At 45.9% G+C, this 24,063-nt stretch overlaps 1 protein-coding gene across 1 annotated transcript in view; it reads left to right on the top strand.

Annotated features, from left to right (window-relative positions):
* Window positions 1-19,622: 19,622 nt before the first annotated feature.
* The window catches only part of CMIP (c-Maf inducing protein), a 130,423-nt gene continuing 125,982 nt past the window's right edge, over window positions 19,623-24,063 (top strand). Inside the window, exon 1 of the mRNA XM_064723244.1 lies at window positions 19,623-20,610. Within this exon, the coding sequence (XP_064579314.1) occupies window positions 20,314-20,610 (297 nt within the window). The 5' untranslated portion in view covers window positions 19,623-20,313. The remainder of the gene's footprint in view (window positions 20,611-24,063) is intronic.

The following is a 24,063-nucleotide window of genomic DNA, read 5'->3' as shown; positions in this document are numbered from 1 at the left end:
CAAGCTCTGTCACGTGTGGCCTCTAAGGAATTGTGAACCCCAACACTGTGGGCTGGGCTGAAGGAGTTGGCTAATGGAGAATTTACGGTAAGAGCAAAATGTATTTTTAACCACCAGGATATGCTTATCATCAGGAAAGGGCAAGCAGCACTCCTATCTCTCCAGGGAAGGGGAAGTGTTGAGCATGACTTTATTTTTTTCCAACTCCTTTTCAAACTCTGAAAGGTTTTTTTTCTTGCTGAGACATGTCGTGGATTAAATCAGGGAGTTACACAGACATCAATCCTGGGTCACAGGTGAAAAATATTAAATGCCAGGCATGCAGTGTTTTTCCATTGCATGTGATGTACGTTCAGGGAAAACCTTTGGAAAGAGTGCTTTGAAACGAGTCCGTTTTGCGTTTTAAAATACACCAAGAGCCCGTCTAGAAGCTTTTAATTTTTTAGGACAGCTTTGATGTTCTCTGTGTTGAAGAGGAAAGCAGATTCCCCTCCTTGTACCCCACCCTGTGCCTCTGGAACAAGCAGCACATCAGGTGTCTGCAACCGTGGGCTGCTTTTGGCTCGGGCTGCTTTGCTCAGGAGGGGGCTGGACGGTGTCCCCGTGTTTGTCACTGTGCCTGCCTGGACTCTGCCACCCAAAGGAGCACCCAGGGACGCCTGTCCCCGTGTTTGTCACTGTGCCTGCCCGGACTCCGCCACCCAGGGATGCCTGTCCCCGTGTTTGTCACTGTGCCTGCTCTGCTCCTTGGACTCTGCCACCCAGGGGAGCACCCAGGGACGCCTGTCCCCGTGTTTGTCACTGTGCCTGTTCCTCAGATTCTGCCACCCAGGAAGGCCTGTACCCTTGTTTGTCACTGTGCCTCTCTGGACCCTGCCACCCAGGGACGCCTCCCGAAGCGAGTCCAGGGTTCACCTTACCAGCAGCAGCGGCAGGGCCCTGCCATTTCCCACAGCCGGCGCTGCTCTCTCCCTTTCCATAATCCTGCCCGGCACCAGGAAAGCCTTGGATCAGACACCGCGATTTGCTTGCAGGACACAGCAGCGATGCCTTTCAGGCCACCTAGGCAGGAGGGGCTTGGCTGATCCTGTAAATACCTGCTTGCCTGTTTTAGTCAGCGGTTGGAGTCACAAAGGAAAGAGACGCTTTGAAATGCTAAAAGCTGCCTGACCAAAGAGACGGGCTGAGGGTGTTCCCACCCTGCCTCGTTCCATTCCCACCCCCTCCCAACCAGTCTCGCCTGTCCTCCCGCTGTGTCCTCATCACTGCCGGGCCTCCCTCTCCCCCTTCTCCCGGCTCCCCCCGTGCCCTTCCTCGGGGAAGGTGTTAGGAGTCCCTAGAGCTCAGATTTAAAAGCCCAGGCACAGAAACAATGGCGCAGAGCGAGGCGGCCGGGCAGTGGCTCTCACCACGGGCCCTCCTTGCACCCGCCTCGGTTTTTCCCTCAGCGCTGGAGGAAGGGCCGGCAGGATGGGGAGGGGAGGCCGGGCTGTGCTGCTGCTCCCCGCCGAGGGGCTGGGTGGGTTTGTGCCGCGTTTCTTCCCTTGTGTGGCTGTGTGTGTAAGGGTGAATCACGGCAGCCTGGGCAGAGCGAGGCGCTCCCCGGGGACTGCGCCCTCAGAGCCTGGGGAAGGGCCGCTCTCATCCCTCGCCATCAGCTGCCATGGCTGAGGGCAGCGCTCTGCTCTGCGGAGGGCTCGGGCCTCAGGTGGGGTGATTCTTTGCCTCTTGCTATCTGTGCTTCAGCAGGTTTCGCTGATTTGCAATTAAATCTCCTTTCATGTTGGTTTTAATTGCCTTCTCAGTTCCCCATACTACGGAGTAATGCTGAAGAATCCATTTTTAGCCTTTCAATTAATCTCCTCCTCATTTCAGCTGCGTCTGTGCTTTTCTGCTTGCTGTAGTAGTGTGAAATATTCAGGGAGAAATGTGAAATTCCCTCATCTGAAAGTCATGTACCACATCTTACAGCTTGGCATGAGGCATAGGAATGTTCCTGGCTCTACCTGCTTTGAAGAGCAAACAAAGGAAAGCTGCAAGCACCACAGTGTCTGGTCTTGGCAGATGCTTTGGAGACCAGCCCATTTTCATGGAAATTAGGTTGTTGCTATTAGTTTATTTTTTTTGTCCGGACCTGAGTGGTTCCTCTGAGTGATTCCTCGATCGCTTTTCCATTTTCATGAAGCAGTTTGTGAATCACATATGTGTAAAATGAAGGAGTTAGCAAATGTTGCTTCCCTTTGATGTATGGTAATCCTGGCTTCTCCTTCTTAACTGCTCCCTGGAATTTTCCATCTTAGCATGAATATTTCAATGAAAGGCAACAAAGGAACCCCCTCACTACCTTGTACTTGTCTAAAGACAACAGGAAGGTTGTGAAAGCTAAAATGAAAACAAAACTGGTTTGCAGCTCAATGGTTGTGTAACCCCCAAGTTAAGAAATGAGAGACCAAAGGGCTGAGAAAGAACATTCAGAGACAAACCCTTCAGGTGAAGGTTAACCAGTCCCTGCTCAGAGAGGTGTGCTGGACTCACTCCTTGGTACAGGTGTGACACTGTGACATTGTAGCAATCTCCTGTGCTGGAAAAGTGGCTTTAAACACAGACATGTTCCATTTGTCTCCATTTGGAGATGTAGCATCAGGATCAAGTGCACCACAACTCAGTTCAATGTTTACATATTTTCCCAACTTTTTCCCTTTATGCTGAATGGCGTTTTGTATCCTTGAGCTATTAGTCTGGTGGTTGGCATAACCCAAAATCTAACAATTTACCTGCCATCAATTGCTCCGGCTTTCTGGGCTCCTTTTTCCTTTTCCTTAACCTAATCTGTTCCTTGGAGCTGATGTAATTAAAATGGCACCACCCTCAGACTGTGGTCTGAGATGACAGATGCTCTTTGGATTTGCTTTTCTTTATACAAACACATTGTTAAGAGTGTCCTAAAGATTAACTTTTTCTTGCCTAAATAGATGCTGGGAATAACTTAGGGGTAGCAAAGCTGTTGCCTACTTTATCCTTCAGTTTGAAAAGAAAGGTATAATATTATTCCAAATTTTTTCATATCTGTAGAAGTGAATTTGAATGAGAAGTCTTCTCTGTTTCCACTTTTTCAGTCTCATTGGTGGTGTGGTGAGAGAACATCTTCCTACAGGATTTCCCTGGTACATTCAGTTCTCTGGATGTGCATTTGAATTTGTGAGATGTCCTCTCTTTCTCTATGACTCCATTTAACCACTGGGAAAAGACAGTTACTGGGTTGGAGAATGCTAGAATGATGTTGTTTACTAGAGGAAACAACCATCATAACAGCCACAGGCATCTCTATCCCTTTGCTGGTTTCAGAGAAATTGGGAAGGAAGGAATATTCCAGAAGATTTCTTGGGCTGAATCAACATCGTGTTTCCAACATGCAATGTCAGTGTCACTCTTGGGGCAGACCCTGGCTTATGAGCAGCACTAAGATCTCAAAATAAGGCCCCAATCCAGCAAATATTTAGAGCTGTCCTTAGGCTTTTATTTGCAAAGTCTTTGCTCTGACATTGTGAGGCACCTGTGAATGTAGCAGACTGCTAGACAGGGAAGTGTTGCTTGGACCTAGAATGGTGTGTGGTTGAAAGCAGAACAGATTGGGAAATCTGAAAATTCAGAGGACCAAGGGAGTGTGTTCTCAGCAGAGCTTCTCACAGAATCTTCCACCACTCCCCCATGGTACCAGCTTATTAAAGAGACCTGAAAAAAAAAAATTCCTAGTTCTTGCCAGCCTGGGTGACTCCTATCAGAGCTATGACAGGTTTATTCCATTTGCAAGTCAGAACAAGTTTCTCCTCTCTTTTGAAGGTACATAATTATCAAGATCATCCTTATTGCTACACCCGTTACCATTGCCTGTAATCTTTGAGTGTTTACACTTTCCTGGCACAGTCCTGATAGGCAAAACAAAGCTTGCATGTGTGATAAGTTTAGTGTAAGAGACTCTTCTCATTAGTCCTGGAAGCCATGAATCAGAGTGATTAAGTGATTTGTCCAAAGCTCAAAGCAGATTTAGTGTTTCTGCACTGCAGTCCTATTAAATCATGAATGTTATCAAATTTGCAATATTACCCAAAAATACTAAGTCCTAATCTTGTAAATGTGGTCTGTTTCTGTTTATACTGGAGGCCTCAGACCTTAACCATTTGTTTCTTCCTTTTTAAAAAAAGAAGTCCTAGTAACTTGAAATTATGGTAGTTTAAATTTTCTTCATACAGAAAAACTGTTGTTTGGTAACAGAAAAGTGCCTAAAATTTTATCTGTTTCCCTCAGTTATTGTCCTTGCTTGGCTAGCTGGGGTAACAGTGAGTGAGCTGCGAGTGAGAGTGCTGGAGAGCTGCTGTGAGAAACTCAGCAGAGGTGAAGACAAATGGTCCAGCAAGAGGATGGAGAATTGGTCCCTGGTGACTCCAGTTCTGGTCCTTGCCTTTGCACATCTGTGTGACTGGCAGGTGAGAGAGAGGCAGATCTTTGAATATGCCAGGAAGCTGTTCAGGATGAGCCTCTGAGCTCTTGGCTTCAAAGTCAGGTCATGCCTTGGAGGAGCTGCTCCTGTTGGGGGAGCACAGAACTGACTGGCCCTCAGTGCTGGCCCTTGGTGACCAAGGCTCTCACCCCTCCTGAACGAGGCTGTTAGAGCTCCTGCCGTGGCTCCAGAGGTTTTCTGGGGAGCAGAACCATCTCAATGTGTAGACCAGGGGGAAGGAGAAAAGGCTGCTCAGGGAGGTGGCTGACACCATCATGGTTGGGAGGACTTTGCTTGGAGCTTCTGCTGTCAGCTGCCTGTGAGATAAGTGTGATTTTTTGCACCACTCCTGCTCTGAAACTCCCCCACAGCTGCAGGGACAGACGCGTGTCTCCTTTGCCACAGGGCCCAGGATGATGCAAAGAGATCTCACCTTCAATGCCTCAGTGCACAGCAGTGCTGCTGGAAGGAGGAAGCATGAACAAGATGAAACTACTCCTGCACCTTTTGGCCTCCCTGCTCGCTTTCTTTGCTTTTCTGGCCATCTTAATCCTCTTCAGAAACTTTATTCTCCAGGAAATAGGTTTTTTTTGCAGGCATTCTCCTGTGAATGCCCCTGCACTTCTGATGGCAAGAGGAATGAGTTCCTCCCCTTTCTAGGAAAGCCTCTTCAGTAGATTCACATTTCAACTTGCCTTCATGAGGCTGCTTGGTGACAAGTGGCACCTTATCCTGCTCTGAGGCTCCCCACCCAAAGTTTTATGCAAATTGTATGTAAACTTACTCTCACCATGAGTGGTAACCATGAGATAGGTCGTGCTTGAATGCCATGTTTTTCGTGGCTGTCCTGGGGCTCACCAGTGCCTAGTGTCCTAGAGGGGTCCCCTGAGGTGTGCACCCAACCTGGAAAATCCCCAGGGGGTAGGGAATGTAGGAGCAGTGGTGACTCATGAAACTTCCTGGCTTCCAGCTTACACTCCCCAAGTCCTCCTGCTGCAGCATCCAGCCCTCCCATGTGGCAGTGGAGTTGTGCTGCCACATCAGCATTATTGTGACTTTTCAGAAAGGAGCTGCCTGCACCCACAGGGAAACGAACCCACAGCAGCCACTCAGTGCAAAGAGCTCTGTATGTGGCTGCTGTTCCAGGCAGAAGTGGCCTGGCTCCCAAAATGAGAATGTGGGGTGCCTGGGTGAGCAGTGCCAGAGAATCCCACAGTCCCTTCCCTCTGGTGCTGGCAGGTGGTGCTGGCCAAGCCCAGCCTGCACCCAGAGCTGACACAGCCAGGGCCACAGCTTCCCACAGGTGCCAAGGTGTTGAAAGCACACATGGACTTGGCCATGCACTATGGACTGAGCTCCCACTGCGTGCACACGGTGCCAGATCCCACTTCCTCTGTGCTCTTTCAGTATTAGCAAGTCAGAGCCTGTGTCTGATGGGTCAGGGACAGGGAAGTCTGATAAGGGCCTTTAGCTCTGGGTACATCTGGTGGGGTCTGCTCCCTTTCTGTGGCTCCTCCTGGGTGGTATTCTGGTATTTTCTTCTTTCTTTCTTTTTTTTCCTCTCTTAAAAGGGAGTTGTACCTACAAACAGTAAGCACCCCTAGGATTACCTCTCTCTTTGCTTTCCCCATGTTTGTATTACCGTGCTGGAGGAGGAGACTGGGGTGTCACCCAGACACATGACTTTTGGGAATGAAGAGTGGTTGGCTGTGATTTGTAGCCTGAGCCCTAAATAATAACACCTGAATCCGTGCTTCATTTGCACCTAGTGGCTTACACAGAGAGATCTGTGCAGGCTTACTTTTGTCTTGCTTTTTCATCCCAGCTTTGGTGCAGCTTTCACATCACTGCATGTAATTACACCAGCACAGAGGGGCTGGAGGGTTTGAAGGGCTGAGGAAGGTTGGCTTTTCCAGTTCCTGTTACAGAGGCAGTAACTTCTGCTATGAGTGAGGGAACAGGCAATTCTCCAGTCACTGTGCATAGCCAGGGTGTCAGGCCACAGGCAGAAGAAAGAAGCAGCTGTGTCAGCTCCCCAGGTATTTGGGGACCTCTGCTCTGGTGCCACCAAAAAAATCACAGGTATTTCTCATGCACTACCCTGAGAAAACCTGGACTGTTTGCACCACCATTTTCTGGAATGGGTTTACATGCCATGCATTCAAACTTTAGTTTGCTTTGTCTCAACTTCCCTGTGCAGGCAATCCCTAAGTAACCACGTTGGCCAAAATTACTTGCCCACTTGAATTTGGATAAGTACATGCTTTCCCAGCTGGCTCATTGTTCTGCTGCTAAATATTGCTCAGATACCCTAGCCACGCCAAGCCCGATTTTTATCTGTGGATTCTGCAAGGCAAGCTGTGCAATGCAAATTATTCCAGTTTATTTGCAGGTCTGTACTGAGGAGGAGATCTCTGGAGCTTGATCCTTCTGTTTCCCAGTGAGTCATTATTGTTATGGAGGTTGTATTGCCACACCACTGTGAGATATGAAACGCTGGGGTTTTGCAGGTCACTTGTCTTTTGTAAAAGAACACAGGGTCACAAAATCTCTGTGTGTGCCTAGCAGGAAACCAGCATTCCAGTGGTGATCACATTGCTACTTGTATGCAAACCATTCTTCCAAAATCTCACCCAAAATCTCTCTCTAGGCAAAGGCGGGGTCCCCTCAAGGCTTCACAGTGCTCAAGTGCTTAAGGAAGGAACTCTGAGTGCAGACAGGGACTGTTAGCATAGCAAAGTCTAAGGACAGGCAGCAGCTTTCTGCAGGCCCTTCTGTCTTAGGGAGCACTTTAAACCTTTGCTTTCACTTAATAACCACAACAACCAAGAAAAGCTGGGGGAATCTTTTGATAATTACATGTTCATTTCATAGTGTGCACATAAATCTGCTTGAAAATTTTATTAATTCTTGCAGTTACATTCCAGTTGCTCTGGTTAGGCGTCCTTTCTAGACAGAGGAGAGAACTTTATCAGCTGCCTCTATGTGAGAGAGTTTGTGGCTTCCTAACACGGAACAAGGCAAGAAGAGGTTAAAAACTCTTCCCCCACATAGTACTCAGCTATCTCTCTGCAGTCAGGCTGGGTGGATTAGCTGCTGTGCCAGGAAAGAATGATGATCCTCCTGCACCCACTCGCCTGTGGGGAGGGCTGACCCAGAAGGGAGCTGTGAGAGGGTGGGGAGTGCTCAGTGAGAGGAGGCACCTCTGCCTTGGGAGCAAATTAGAGCATGTTTGATCACCCAGTGGATCTAGGACATCCCCACCAGCTCAGTTCTGCCTGAGAGGTCTTATGGATTAAATGCATGTCTGCATCCAGAGATCTGAGTGCTTATGGCTGCCTCTTGCTTGCAGTGAGTTTACTCTGAGCTAATACACACTGTCACAGTGACATCTGGGCCTGTTTTGTCACAGGCTTGGGTTTTTGCAAGGAAAGCCCTGAGTTTGCCCTGTTTGCCCCTGCCTTGTGCAGCCTGCCCTGTGCACAGCTGCTGCCGTGGGGATGATGTGGGCACTGATAGGGCACAGCAGGATGTGTGTGGTGCCACAGCTGCAGTGAGCTGGCAGGACAATGGACACAGGTTTGGAGTTTGCCATGGATAATCCATTGCATTGAGTGAGGGGTTTTCAGACTGTTCTGGAGATGCAAACCAGGCCCTTTAAGTGATTTCAGCAGAATGTGGGCCAAGATTTGACTTTAAGTACCTTTCCTTGTATTTAAAACTAGTTTAAAAAACATGCTGGCGATAAACAGAAAAATGTTGCTCACTTTAGCAAATGAAAGAATACAGACTCTTCTATTTTCTCTATTTTTGTGCTTTATTTGACAGTGGTTTTTGACTGACTTCCAGCAAGGCAATAGTGAACCTGACTAGTATTTGTCACCTCCTATGAGCTAAATATAATTTGGATTTTATTTACCTCATAGTATTTCTTTAACAAGATGTGTAACTCATTCTCTGATGTGAGTTTTTCCTCGAAAAAAGAACTCCCCACATTGCTGTCCTGTAAAATCTTTCTGTCTTCTTGCCACATTTAGATCTATATATATCCCTGGTACACAGAGGAGATATCAGCTTGGGAATTGGCACACCAAGGGAAAATAAATGAATTTACAGTAAGGCCTGGTTATTGTTTTTAAAGACCTATTGAAAGGAGAAGACTGTTCTTAATTTTCTCTCATAATCTCATTTCAAGATGTTTAGCTCATAAAGTTCTGTCAGAACCTGGGGCCTGGCCTTTTATCTTTGCTCTCCAGTTGAAAGCCTGGAGGACACTCTGGTTTTTCACTCCTGCCTGTGGTCACGAGGAGAAGCTGTAGCCAATACGGGACAGGATCCTGTGGGCCACCAATTCCTTGACCAGAAGTGAAAAGAGCTCTTAATCCTGCCTTGTTTGCTTTGCACACCACACCCCTGCTTATTGCCTACAATCTAAATTACAGAGGCGGCCAAACTTGCTTCCTGTTCCAAACAATGGCCCTGGCTGACACATCCCCTGTAGTGCACGGAGCAAAGTGCTGGAATGGCCTGGGCTTGGTGGGCTGGGGCTGTGGGCACAGCTGGGCCCTGCAGAAGGGTCACCACCTGCACCCCAGACAGGATGGGGAAAAATTTAGGGGCTGCAGAAAAATGTAGGGGCTGCTGTAGTGTGCTCTGGAAAGAAATTACTTCATGGAAGATAAAGAGGAAAGATGACTGGAAATATGGGGAAAACTTCCTGGAAAGAACAAGTGTGAACAAGATTGTCAAAGGCTTATGAATTTAGTAGGAACTTATGAATTTAGTAGGACTTCCTCTTATGAATTTAGTAGGAACTCCTATTATTAATTTAGTAGGAATTTATTTTGCAAGTGTCCCAGTGTCTCAAGGTCTGAGTCATGCTTTTCTCTGTAAGAAAGATATTATTTTGTTGCAGATAATATTTTAATTTGGTTGTTTTCGTTTGAAGGCTCATACATGGGAATGTAAGTTCTAATTTCCTCAGTTTGTTTTACCTCTTCTAGGTAATGTATGCAACAATCAGAGCTGATGCTACTCATGTTTAACAGCACTATAGGAAGAGTTGTGCTGTGTGGGAGGCCCTCTGCAAACAAAAGATATATAGAAAACTTCCCAGTTATTTCTCAGGAACTGTACTGGATCACAGCCAGATGTCATGGAGAACATAGGTAACAATCCCAGCATTGTCACGTACAGAAATGTTGTGTTCACAGTGTCTGCCTGACAAAGGCCACTCCAAGGTGGCATGGGCACGTTGCTGTCCTCTGAATACCTGGCTACCAATGCTGAAACCTTCTGATTCTGACATTCTGGTATATCATGATGGTATCTGTGGTCTTGGGTGTGTAACAGCTTCCAAAACAGGAATTACCTTCCTCTTGTTTGAAACAGAGAATGTCACAGTGCGTGGACAGGGCCACTGCTGCTTCCCTGTGTTTTCCCATGTGAGGTGCTGCTGGTTCAGTTGTTTACACTGCAGCTGAACTGGGAGAATAGTGAATAGTGCAGAGAAGGGCTGGTGAGTCAGGCCATGATTAAGTGCAGGAAAACAAGCTGTGTGTGCAAAGTGATCTGGGCACCGGAGCTGGAAAATCCATCCGACCCTTCGTGCTGCTGGTTTGAGGATACTCGTGTTATGAAAGTGTTCCTGGGCCATTATTCAGACTTATTTTTCAGGGGATGTTGGCATGTTGGGAAACTTTGCATTTACTTCCATTTTGATGTTCTTTTGTTCTGCATTCTGACTCAGAATAATACTTTTCCCTGTGAGCAGGAATTACAGCTGGAACCAGGGTACAGGACACCAGATACCTTAATCTGGTATCTTAGAAATCTGCCTTACTGATAGCAGTTAGAAATCATTTTCCTGTCTGTACCCACAGTTTCTCAGGGAATCCTGGGCATATCTTGTGAAGGTTCTCTCTCCCTGCTTTTATCCTTGCTGTGGGATCAGATGACGTCTGGCTCCATTGCTTTCTGAGCCTTTGGATAATTTAGTCTTTCCATTTCTCTTCCAGCATGATCTATACGATCCTCCCCTGAGACATTTTAATGTCTGGAATGAACTCCCCCATCTCCTCCAGAGAAGACTGAGGCAGATGATTAACTGTAGCCAAATCTGCCCCTGTTTCTCTCTGAATTATCCCTTACTGTCTCCTCCTTCCTTCCCTTGATTTTAACGAACAACCTCATGAAACATCTGACTTCTTGTTTTTTCTAGGGAAAAATTTTAAACAAAACCACATTCAGACACACAGACACACACACACAAGGCAGACAATGAATGCTCAGAGACAACCAGCAGCATGCTCACAGAGGCAGGCTTATATACAGATACAATGACGTAAATCAACACCCAGAAGCATTTATTAAATTACCCAGATATATACACAGAGGGACAGGCAGATGGGTTAAGGCTGTGTTTTTATTGGTGGATAAATGAAAACATCACTTTAATGCCCACAGGAGAGTATTTTGGAAAAGCAGTGGCAGCAGCAGCAGATTTTAAAGGTGATAATATCTCTTTATTCACTCTTGCAGACTAATTGGCTTGTCCTAGGAAAGGTCAACTACTGCTGCATAGCAAGTGTGAGCCCATTCATAATCAAAAATCACTGTGAAAACAGCATAGCAGTCAATCCCAAAATCATCCCCTGTTTCCAAGCAAGGAATGGTTCCTGGAACTTGCATCCCTAAACTCCCACTTTTAATTGTTCTGGACAGCCATGACTTCCTTTTCTCTTGCTCAAAGATATGAGAGCAAACTGAATCCCTGTGTACAGTCACGGGAAGGATTACTCCCAGAACCCAGAACCCAGCTTCACAGCTCTTAATGTATTAAATGCACTTTTCCCTGAATTCCCATCATTCTCCAGGTATGGAGCATTAGCTCCCACACCCAGTTAAGGAGGCATTTTAGCCATAGATGTAAGTTAACTGAAACTGCTGCATGGATTAAAGTGGACAAATATCTCTCTTTTCAGGTCCACATGCAGGATTTCTCATTAAACACTACTGCTGAGCTAACTGTAATTTCCTGAGATAACCTTGAACCAAGGGATTCACCTGTGTCTTCATTATGGTTGCAGTGAGGTGTAAGTTATTTACTGTGAGGCCTCTAAACATGACAACTCAGCCCCATCATCCCTGCTTACACCTTCCTACCCCTGTGCCAGTCCTGCTAACTTCACCCAACATTTTCTGTGGTTCTTGTTTCTCTGTTTAATTCAGATAGTGTTTAGGACTGTCATGATCTTTGCTCTTGACTGCAGGACAAACAAGAGGCCAAACCCCAGCTGCCTGCACTCACAAACAAGGCCTGGAACACACAGAATGCCTTTATTCTCCTGCTGTTGATAATGATAACCCAACCCTGCTCCACACAGCCCACGTTGCATCCACTCCCTTTGCTCCCATCACCTGTGTGGCTGTGGTAAACAGATGTAAATTGATATCTGCCCTGGTGCAATTTGCTGGTGGAGTTAACCAATCCACAAGATGTTTTGCAGCAACAGCTGTACCACCCCTAATGCTCTCAAGGTCTTAGCAGAGGCTCAAGAGCTGGTGCTGGATAGCTGCTGTTTTCCTGCAATGTCTCATTCTGCATTTTTATCTTAAAGCTTTCTATAGCATTAGTGAAGAGCTTAATCCAAATGTACTCTTTTCAGCTTATCTTTTTCATGTTCTGAAAAAATAGCCGTATATACTGGAAGAAATTTATATATCATAGAAAACACCTCCATTATGCAATGTGGTAGTAGCTCAGAAACTCTGATTTTAATGGTCAGCTTCAGCCTTGGGCACTATTAAAGTTACAGGCATAATTTTTTTCTTTTTTAATGATTTTTTCTTTGCTTATGATGTGTGATACATTCCTTCTATGCATATGGTACAGTGTGTCTATTACTGACCACCTGTTCTTTTCAGAGAATTCTCCTGATTTATCACCTTCTTGCTCTGTTGCATTTCATCTGGGGACTGTCCTAAGCAAATGACTTTATTTTTCTATTTTCTGTTGCCTTTTGTAAGGCCATCAAGGATATTATACTTGCAAGAAATAATCTATGCTCTGCTGATGGGCAGGTAAAAATGACAAGGTAAGTAATGACAAAGTGTTCCTTTAGCTGTATCTGTGAGTCTATAACCATGAAAGATAACCACATGAAATTGATGCACCTCCCTGTCCTTTGTATCTGTTTGCTTACACTTCTTAGCCCAGGGTCTGTGTTAGATGTATTTACAATGTTCTTAGAACAACAAAGCCTCAGCACTGGTTGATGTGCATTATCATCAGATGGGAGGTGACTTTATAGCCCAGCTCATATTAAGGTAAGGAAAGCACTGTGGAAAGGTAGGAGAGTTTCAGCTGCCTTTTGTGTAACATTGTTTTGAAGGGATTGTAACACACAAATTTCATTATAAAAGCATCAATGAAGGATGTTTTGTCTTCTCTTTCTATGGCACCTCTTCACTGGAGAACCTGTGATATTAATCCTGCTAATACTTGATGCTTTTTCCCTATTCTGCTTTTTTTCCTCCCCTTGGTCTTTAAAAAAATAATCCAAGCCTTTCAGCAGTTCATCCACTTCTAATTTCACTTCCCCATTTATTGCTTCAGTGAGAGAAGATACACTTCCCTAATCTGGGGACTACTTTTTTCTTTCTTAGCTGTTCTTCCTCTGTTTTGGGGAAACTTCACTTTATTGTGACAAGCTCAGAGCTCTGCATCATACCCCATACTTCCCTTTGACTTTTTATGCTTGGTTGTCTTACAGTGATGTTTTATGTGTGTCAAGAGCTAATAGAGCATTTTGAACTGATTAGCACCTGCAGCTTGGAATGACTAGTAGGGTGTAATCTATTGATGAAATAGGAAATGTTAGCTGGAGGTGGGAACAGTAATGCAGTGTAATGGAAATGGTGACTTTTCACTGCATCCTGCCAAATGATAATTTTTTATACACATCCTGATGGCAGTAAGCATGAGAGTAAATGGAGATGGCAGCCTGATGAGAGCTCACCTTTTCCAGGGATTTTTTTCATGCCTGGGCATGTGGGTGGCCCTGGAGGAAGGCCATAAGGAAGTTTAGAACTGCTGTAAGTTGGAAGGGTGAAGGTGAAGGATACCTTAGCTGTACTGTCTGTTTGGGAGAAGCAAAGCAAGAAAAGAAATTTCAGGCTCTTTCCTCTCTGTATCTTCTGCTTTATCTCTTTTCTACTGACTAATTGGTTTTATTTGCCTCTTTATTTCTATTTGTCCAATTCAGATTTAGATCTGATATTGTAAGAGTTGGGACTTCCTCTTTCCACTTAAATTAATCCCTTTACCACAGAAACTCTGTTAATTCTGCTTCATTTCAGATACATTTAACCTGCTTTGTATAGTGCTTCATCCCACTAAATCAGATCTGGGAAAAGTCAGACTGGAGTGCTGCTCAGATCAGCAGATGGCAGGCTCCTTCTAGCAATTGGTACCACCAGCTTCATCCTACATCCCCCTACTTCAGAGCATCTGATGATGACAGGCAGAAAAAAAAGTAATTCTGCATCATGCACTCAAGAGTGTGCTTTATGTCAGTGAGGAATCACAGATATATTTGTCCCCAGGGTCTGCACTGCTCACAGTCAGCCCTGTGCTGTAATGTGCATCCACTGGGAAAGCAAGAACCCAGAGACTGAGTAATTTGGAGAAGAGTAGAAATGTGAATGCCAGAGATGTCAGAGAATTGCAAGCTCACAGCAGAGTCTGATTTCCCACTTACTACTCCTCTGTGAGGTGTCTTTCAGAATTACTGTTAGTCTCAGGAGTGGGTAAGGAGAAATTTGGGAAAAAGAAAGAGCTCCTTGCAAATGTAATCTTTATTTTATGCACCTGTGATCAATGGTGCCCTAATCAAGGCCTTCCTTTGCTCAGGGGCAGCTACTTCTTGCAGGGTGGGTTCCTTTAATCTTTATCTATTTAGGTTTAAATGTCGGTCACCCCTTTTGGGAAGCAATTCAGTTGCCCAGAGTTTTATGACTTACTGAATCCTCTTAACACCATCACACTGATTAATTTAAACACACTTCAAATGCAGGACTTCTGGCATTACTGAGACTTCATCTCTTTGATGTTTTAGGTGTTTGCTTGAATGTGTTGTATTCTCCAGTTTCTCTAAAGAGTGGCTTAAAAGTATTTTTTAACAATACAGCATTGTTATGAAAATGAGCTGACTAGTGAGTCCATAGCAGGAATTTGCTCTGAGTCAACAGTGGCAATTTGCAAGCATTGACTAATGAATTCCATAATCCAGGCAGCACCTCTGTGAATAAGGGAAGAAAGCTCCATTATCTCTAATATGCATCAAGGATCCAAACATGAGAGGAGCAGCTGCTGTGTAAGAGTCTAAACGGATATTGAATACAATTTGGGAATTCCTGCTCCTTGTTGCTCTGCTTGGAAAAGCCATAATCTCACATCTTTGAACGACAACTCCCAGGGATGTGCTCAGCAAACAAGGGAAGTGGGTTTTTTTGGTTACAGAAAGCATGACTGTGGTAGGCCCTTACAGCCTCTGACAGAAAATTTCAGTGAGAGACAGTAAAAGGAGATTTCTCTTCTCTTCCCTCTTTGAGAAAAGAGTTTGCCAAGTCATGTATTAATGTTGCAACAATGTCAAAGCAACCAGGAGTAATTAATAGTGTAGTAAGAGATTATGATTCCTTTTTCTTATTTTCTCTTTTAGAACATGCAACAAATCTGCAGAGCCCCTGTGGGGACAGTGGTCAGCACATCCCCTGTTGAGGTATCTAATTGTGTGTATCTGGCCCTTGCCACAGCTGCTCTGTCACAGCTTGACAGGTATCCACTGCATGGGTTTACACTCACACAAGGTGACTTTAGTAAAAATCTTTTTCCTGCAAAGGTTTTGGCATCTCAAGTGTTTTTTCATGAGTGTTCCAAGCCCCTCACCACTGAAACCTGTGCTAGTGGCACTGAGCACTTGACACAAATTGCTGCTTTCTTTTCCTTCAGAATATCACATTTCTTTTGTTTCTAAGGCATGGTTGTAGGTGGGTGTTACTAAGCTGAAGAAGGTATTTCAGGAGACTGCTTCTGGGTTAGCAACCAGAAATGACCTGTGCAGAACACCTGATGGAATTGAGTGTAGATCTCCAAAAGACCAAATGCTGGAAATGCATAAAAAGTAGCATTTTTTTCCTAAGACTAGAATCCCAGGTATTTGCAAATGATTGTGCTAAAGCTCTTTCCTGGCTTTACAGACATACAACTGAGCAGAAGAATATTCTGAATAATATATGTCACAACTGAAATGGTTTTGGAAAAGGGGGAAAAAAAGTCTGTTGCTGACCCAGAAGCCTTATTGCTCTAACCTGGTAGGTTTAGCTCCAGTGGGTGTATCCATGGTGGATATCCCAGGTTTCCAGGCTACAGTGTCTTTCAGGAAGCCATGCTTCTGTTTACAAAGCCTATTATGAAATGGCAGTGAATAATAAAAAGAGGGCAAGATACAAAGAAGTGCAAATGAAAGGGCAGAGTCCAGGAGTAGAGTACAGAACTGGCAGGTGGGTCTGAATTGCCCTTCTGTCAATCTCCTGTCTTCTGGAGAAAATCTTTACCTCTGCCACTTCCTTGCCAGCCCCACGTTTTAGTTTTGGTCCAATTGCCCTGATATTTCTGCAGAGTAGAACAAATCTCTCTCTATCTCCTTCCCTATTTAAATTTGATCTGTACCTAGAGGCCCTGACTTAAAGTAGCTTCTACTTGGTAGTAGTATCAAAAATAATGAATAAACTATTCAATTTTCACTTTCAGAGGTTGTGTTTCCCTTGTAGCAGAGAAATGAAGTATTTCATAGAAAACCTCACAAATTCTTGAATTATTCAAAACTGGTATCATGCCCAGAAGCACCTTATGAGTAGCTAGAAGTATATTTTCACTGATATGCTTTTTATTGTGAATTATTTGCTCAGTGTTTATTATTTAAATGAATGATTGTCTCATAATCACAAGAAATTTCTGGTTTGATTTGCACATTTGGGGGGAAAAAAAACCCACACAGCAATTCCCCAAACACCACCTTGAAATACTGCCAAGCATGTATACCTGAGATGTCTGTTGTGCTGCATGGAGCCAGAAGAGGAAGTCTGGAAGAACAAAAAAGCCAGGATTGCAACTGATCCAACTTCTGTTTGCTATAATTGATAGGAGAGATGAGGAAGGGTGTTAATTTTAACGTGCTCAGCCCTGGGTCACACACTGGCTATTTATTGCAGGTTGGATGGCTGATGTGCATTTTGGTGAGCTGGGCAGCCAGCAGCCTGTTTCAATTTCACCTGTCTAGACAGGGTTTTGGGTTGCCCTGTTCTGGCAGGCAATGTGAGATTTCGTGCCTTGATCTTATCGTGCTGTGCTGAGTTTACTTCAGAGAGAAGAACACCTGCAGCCTGAGAGTGGGGACTCAGGGGGAGCTGCAAATGCACACCATTTGGATCTCAGTCCTTGAGATCCAGGTGTTTCTAGGAGTGGCTTTTGCAGTGTCTCACTTGGGTTTCAGCACTTTGGAATGGTGGATTTCCAGACTTGGATCCTTTCAGGTAACTCGTGGGTCGATCGCTACAGACCAGCCTTTATTTTTCGCTGCTTTCTGTGGAACACAAGTGGAAAACAACTGCTCTAATTTGCCAGGAAATTCACTTAAGGACACCAGACTCTTACATAACGTCCTCCCGTTGTTGAGCAGCTCTCAGAGAGGACAACTGTGGTAGATTCAAAGCAGTGGTTTGAGCAGGTGGCTCATTTGCACAGACTCTCACTGGAATAGTCCCACTGGTTTTATTTCTGAGTGAGGTGCTGGTGCAGGTGAGTGGATGAGAACAGTCCTACTATCAACATGATTATCATTTGTACCAGAACAGTGCCTGGGGTCAAACAAGAACAGGTCTCCCTTGTACCAGGCACCCTATGAACTCCTGGAAACAGACAGTTCCTGCACTGAAAACTTGCATCTAAACAAAGCTGTCCTTTTCTACTTTGGTTGCAAGTATTTTTTATTACGGTTTTTATGGCATCCATATTTATAGGTATGAGTAGATCTGGGTTGGTTTCAGGGTAAATGCCTGTGTCATTCACCCTTGCAGTATATGGTGTACAAAGCTCTGTGGGAACTGCCTGTGATGTTTGCTGCACAATGACCAGTCACTTTGTTTAAGTTCAGGAGGTAGGTGGTTACCAGGACTATGAGATACTGATAATTTGAACCTCTATAAAAGAGATTTTTGTCTTCCTGTTGGTTGTATTATTTATGCCATTAAATGAGTAGCTTTCTTCTAACCTTTGCCAAGTTGCATAATTCTGCATTGTTTTATCAACTGGTACTTGGGAGTACTCTGGATACTTCCTTGCTTTTTATAAATAATTTTGATGCTGACATGCAACAAAAGCCTCCCTCAAATTTGCTAGTAATTGATAGGTTAAAAAACCTTCCTTTCTGAAAGTGTTTAGGCAGCAATTCTCCTGTTAGATGCAAGCCTATTTCAACAGAACAGCGCTGTAACAACACACGTGATGGACACACTCGCTGTAATTGTGGTCCAGCCAGTCATGCATTGTCTTTGACAGCAGCCACTACAAAAGGTTTTATGGCAAAGGCTCCCAAGCCCTTCCAGTAGCAGCTTGCCTGTCCAACAGATAATCCGTGTGTGACTCGTGATGCAAATGGATCAGATGAAAGAGTTTTCTCTGGGGTGGGCTGGTGACACTGCCCGCAACTGCTGGCACCTCTCTTGGCATGGTGACCTATCTGAGAGCTATTGCACGGGGACATGCCACTAGACACAAAGTCAGGGCACACACACACTGGAAAAATCGTCTCACTGCAGAACAAACCCTCTCTCAACCTCCCTCAGTCAGAAGTGAGCTTATGCTTTTCAGTATTTCAAGTATAAAGGTTTATACTTTCTCTGAATATGTTGTAAGCACGATCTAAAACAGCCCTGTAAATTCCTTCTATGTTCTGGACCTTGGTAATACTCATTGTGAGGGGTCCTGCAGTTCAATGGCATCTCCATGTGTTAGATAAAATGTATTTTTTTTAATTGGTCCCAACCTGGTTGTGCAAATGAGGATATTGGAAACAAGATCTGAGTTCTACCACTGAGAAAAAAAGCAAGAACCGATGGTATCATTTCTCTGGGCACAGCATCCATATTGCACACAGCAACCCTCAGCTGTTAAGCCGTTTAGAGGGCTTAGAAGGGAGTTGATTTTTTCAGTGCCTTTTTTTTTCTTTTTGAATATAGGATTGTGCTGCTTTGCCGATGATCAGAGGACACTCCACACCCGCTCAGCACAGAGAAGGTGCTGCTCTCCCCGGGCTTCCCAGGGCTGCTGCACTGGGGAACGCAGCCGTTCCCAGTTTCCCCACAAAGGCAGAGGAAAGGGAATGTCACTGCCAGCAGCCTGGCACGGGCTTCCTTGGCCGTTCTCTGCAGGGGTTGTACAAGAGCTTAACGCTGGAGTGAGGATGCTCAAAACTCACCCTGCGATGATTTGTCACCCTCAAGGAGAGGTGGAGACAACCCCTGCGCCCTGCCCGGCTCCTGCCTGCGGGAAAGGGACACGAACCGCAGAGTCTCCCCCTTCCCGCAGCTTCCACCGGGGCTTCCCCTCAGGATGGAGGGGCCTGGGGTGCCCGCACATCTCCAGCCCTGCCCAGCCTCATGCCCCGCGCTAGGCGAGGTTTAGCTTGGACCTCAGGAGGGATTTCTTCACAAAAAGGGTGACTGGGCATCGGAACGGGCTGCCCAGGGAGCTGCTGGCACCACCGTCCCTGGAGGTGTTCAAGGAAAAGACAGGACACGGCACTCGGTGCCGCGGTGGGGCTGACGAGGCGGCGTTCGCTCGCAGGTCGGAGCCGATGATCTCAGAGGTCTTTTCCAGCCCGAACGATCCCGCGGCTCCGTGAGGGGCGCGGCGCTTCCCGCGCACCTCCCGCGGCCGCCGCTGCCCGGAGCGGCTCCGCGGCCATTGACGTCAGGCAGGGCGGCACGTGACGGCGGCGGGGCCAATCGCGGCGCGCGGAGCCGCTCCGGCAGAGGGGCTGTGTCGGCAGCGCCCGCCGCTCCCGCCGCCTCCTCCTCCTCCTCCTCCTGCCGCGGCGGCGGCGGCGCGCGTGGGGACCCGCACACACAGACACGCACACACAGAGGCAGGCACGCTCACACTCACTCACACCCGCTCCCACGGGCGCGCACACACACACACACACACACATACATACATACATGCACGCGCGCCGCCGCACGCTCCCGCGCACACGCCCCGGGGGAAAGGAAGGAGCCGCTGCCGGACGCCCCGCAGCTCCCATCGCCGCTGCCACCGCCGCCGCCGTCAGGAGCCCCCCGCGCCGCCACCGCCGCCACCACCGCCGGCTTTTGTCCGCCGCCCCCGCGGGAGCCGACCCTCCGCTCGGCCGGCGCCCGCCCGGCAGCATGGACGCGGCGCTGTGACCCGCCGGGGGCGGATTGGGAAGTTTGAATAAGGATTTTATCGCTTCCCTTTCCCCCTTCTCGCCTCGGTGCGGCTCAGTCCCTACCCCCATCTTCCCCGACAGATTTTGTTGTTTTGTTTTTATTTTTTTTTCTTCAGCGTGCATTTTTTTTTTCCATCTACCGCGTGGGGTTGGATTTTTTTTTTTGGTTATAGTTTTTATTTTGAATTTTATTTTCTTTGGTCGTACCCGTCTCTACCCGCCGTAGCGACCGTTCCCCGCGGGCGGCCGAGCGCCACCCCCGACCCGGCCCGCGGGGCTGCCATGGATCGCACCGGCGGCTCCGGCGGGGGCAGCGACCGCAGGCAGCCCGAGGAGAGCAAGCCGCTGCTGGGCGAGATGTCCGCTCCCGAGGGGAATAAAATGGGTGCCGCGCCGTGCCGGAGAGCCCTGCTCCACTGCAACGGCATGAGGTACAAGCTGCTGCAGGAGGGGGACATCCAGGTGTGTGTCATCCGGCACCCCCGGACGTTTCTCAGCAAGATCCTCACCTCCAAGTTCCTGCGGCGGTGGGAGCCGCACCACTTGACCCTGGCGGACAACAGCGTCGCCTCGGCCACGGTAAGAGCCCGCCCGGCTCCGGCGGCCCCGCCGCGGGGCATCCGCGGGGCCCGGGGGATGCCCGAGCCCTCAGTCCCCGGGCGGCCGGGCCGGGCTGGAACCGCCGGTGGGCGAGGGGGGGATCGGCCCCACTGGGTTCCGGAATGCCGGCAAAAATCCTGAAAGGATTTTTTTTTTCTCCTTGTTCGTAAGCCTGTGGATGTTTATTTTTGCAGTTTCGGTGTTGGGGTTTTTTTTGTTATTATTTTCAGAGCAAGGCTACTATTGCTGTTATTATTGTTGTTGAATTTTTTTTTTTGCTTTATTGAAAAAAAAAATTCCTTCCCTCTCAACACGACCCCGACATACAGTCACCATTCCGAGCCCTTTGTATCCGAAACCAAAGTGGGCAGATACCTGCTGGCACCTTGGCCAAGTTAGAGGTGAGGGAGGTGGAGGATGCTTTAAATTCGAGAGCCGAGGCTCGGGTTGTGCGCGGACTTTGCTGTGGTTCAGGCCTGCTCTGGGGGCTCTGCTTTGGCGGTCACATAACCTGCCCGGATACAGGCAATGTGATTGGAAAATATGGAGATTCCTTCAGGGTTTTTCTTCCTGCTGGAAAATGATGCAAGAGAAAAAAATGCGAGGTGGTGATATCAGCCTTACAGAAGATGTACTATAGACGGATACAGTCTTGAAAAATATGATTTATATTTTCATATCCGACTTAAAATTTAATGGCCAATGGTATTTGAATATTTGTGGAGTATATAGAGTGATTACACAGATTTTATCTAATAAGCGATTAGCAAAATATATTTTACACTGATCTTTAATCAGCCGGCACTTGGATTCTGTCTTTTTTTGATTTATATGTAAATGTCTCATTTTTCTCAATGGCTTCATTCTGGCCTTCCTATAGGGCACTGATACGAGAGAGTGGATTGGCTTTTGTGTAGATTTTTGTTAATGGTGAATTTCAATGGATTTCATCCAGCCTGTGCTGTGCTCGGAGGTTGGGTTTTTTCACACCTTGGTACACAGACAGAGTGTGTGTAAATGTCTCTTCTGCATCATGCTCTGCTCTGAAGTATTCAGAGCAGGTTTTCAGTGGGAGCTACTTTAACCTTCAGGTAGGCCAGCTGCCTGTTCTCACAGAGCTCTCCTTTGTGCCACAATGACATCTCTGCTTGCTCTTTCCACCGGGCTCTCGAGGATGTTTCAAAGGGAATATTTTCTTTCTTTGATAGAACTGCTGCTTAAAGGGAGCAGTGAGATTTGGTCGAGCGCTGTTGGAGAAAGCTCCTGAGAGACACAAGCACGAGGAGTTTTTGCAGTTCTTCATTGTGTTGAGATACCATCATTGTGGAGGGGGAGTTGAATATTAGTGGAGATGAGGCATTTTCCTGGCAGTATCCATAGCTGATTATTTCCAAGCCGAGGAGGAGGATAGGGGTAGAGAGAGGCATGATCACGCTTCAGATGTTGTTCTCTGCAATGTGGCAATACCAGGCATGAAGTTGTGTTTTTACAGGACACGTCAAACTCTGCTCGCTGGCAAAGCTGTCACCAGAGAAACCATCTCTGAAAAGATTTCTGAAGTCCTGTGGGGCTGTGCTTTAATTAATGTTGAGGTGTTCTCATTCCTAATTATTTTATGTGTATAAATAGCAAGAAGATACCAAAGCATTGTGCGTAGCATTGCAGGCTCCATTTTGTTGAGCAGTGTTCTTCGTGCTTGGTCTTGTGCCTTATCATTTTTTCCCAGTGCTAACTCACCCTACAAATAGGGTTGATCACAGAAATACCTGTGCTTTATTGTTTCAAGTAGTGTCTTTGGTTTCCAGGGGGTAATTAGGGCACAAGGATAAGATCTGCATTCACTTGTTGCCTGACTATGTGGGTAGGTTTAGCAGGTATCTTTCAGACCTTGGTTCTGTGATACACCTACATTTAATCTTTTTCATTTCGAGCTGGAAATGCATGATTTAAGCAAAATCTCTGGTAGTTTAACACCCACCCCCTACAGAAATGGGGTATAGGCACAGTGCCAAAACCTCCTCAAACTGGAGGTAGATATTTGAATGCAACTAATTTGGTTTTCAAGAGCTGCAGAAAAATATCCATTCTGCCCATTGAGAGTGGCCGTTGGGAGCACTCAACAGCTTTGATAACAAGGTCATTTTTACACATGGGGCTTTCGACAGGCAGGATGCTTTATGAGCAGCCAGTAATTAACCTTCACATCATCCCTTTGCAAATCCTCTGGCATGACGAGTTTTACTGCATTCTGTATAACACGAATAAAATTGAACAGGAAAATAACATCACTTTGTTTTGCATTTGAAAGCAAAAGTTGTAATGACAGCTAAATCCAGATCTGGCAAATTACGTCCCTGAGTACAGAGGATAAGTTATTTGTTGATTCTAGGCACTTTTATGTCCTTTTTATTGTCACTTGAAACATACATTAGAATTAAATTCTCCCCACAAGCTCTTACTTGTCAGTCCCTGGGCTGCAATATAGAAGTTAGCATTAGTTTGTGTATGGATTATTCATCTACAGTTTATTCCATGAATAGACATGGTATGTGCCCATATATATAAGTCTGAATAATGAGACTCAACCTACTTTTTTTTGAGAGATAACCAGTTTTATTGTTTATTTAGCTACAATTTTTGTGCTGACAAGATAGTTTTTGGTAGCAAAAGTGCTATGCAAGAATGCAACTGTTAGGCCATCTTACTTTAGCAAAAGTGACTGGAAAAAAATAATGTTCTCTATAAAGTGCATTTTTTGACATGATGACAAGTGACTGTTTCAATTATAATAAGTCCGTGTTAATAAAATAATGATAATAAAATAAGTGTATTCTGAATTGGCATATACACCCAGTTAACAAATGCAGAAAGGTATTAATTGTGGGCAGTCCCATAACTGTAGGTGTTAGGACTTCATCTGATGTGTGTGTGTTTCCGTTGTTTGTGTCATGTTTTCATTTCTCAAAGAATTGCTTAAATATAGCACAGTGTCACCATTACAGTTTCACTCGCATCATGTCCAGGGTTTCATTCTGGTTAAAGGTTTTTTGGAGAAAGTGAATACAGATCTGTAGCTTCTTTTCTGTTATGTTTTGTTACTGTAAATGCTAAAGTCCCAGTAGGAAATTTTGACACTTAAAAACTTTGTTTGTCAGACAGCAGCTTGCCTGGGGATGAATTTGACTTTCTCCCCCATGGGAGGAATAATGTTTATTTTATAAACACCTACCAAACTCAAGTGTAGCACCCTTACTAATTTTTTTTTTTTCACCAGTGAGATCTGTCCTTGCACAGCTTGAGGGGCAGTGATAGTAAAAACAAATACAGAAACAAAGTGAAATGTAATATTTCTTACTTTTTTTCTCTTTTGGGAGGGGCAGGGTGGGGTCAGGAGTAACCTTTTCTTCAGGAGAAATGTACAATTTGATTTTC

The sequence above is a fragment of the Zonotrichia leucophrys genome, chromosome 11 (genome assembly GCF_028769735.1).
Source record: "Zonotrichia leucophrys gambelii isolate GWCS_2022_RI chromosome 11, RI_Zleu_2.0, whole genome shotgun sequence".
Classification (NCBI taxonomy): domain Eukaryota; kingdom Metazoa; phylum Chordata; class Aves; order Passeriformes; family Passerellidae; genus Zonotrichia; species Zonotrichia leucophrys.
The sequence above is the reverse complement of the archived record's forward strand: the minus strand, read 5'-3'. Positions and strand labels throughout refer to the sequence as shown.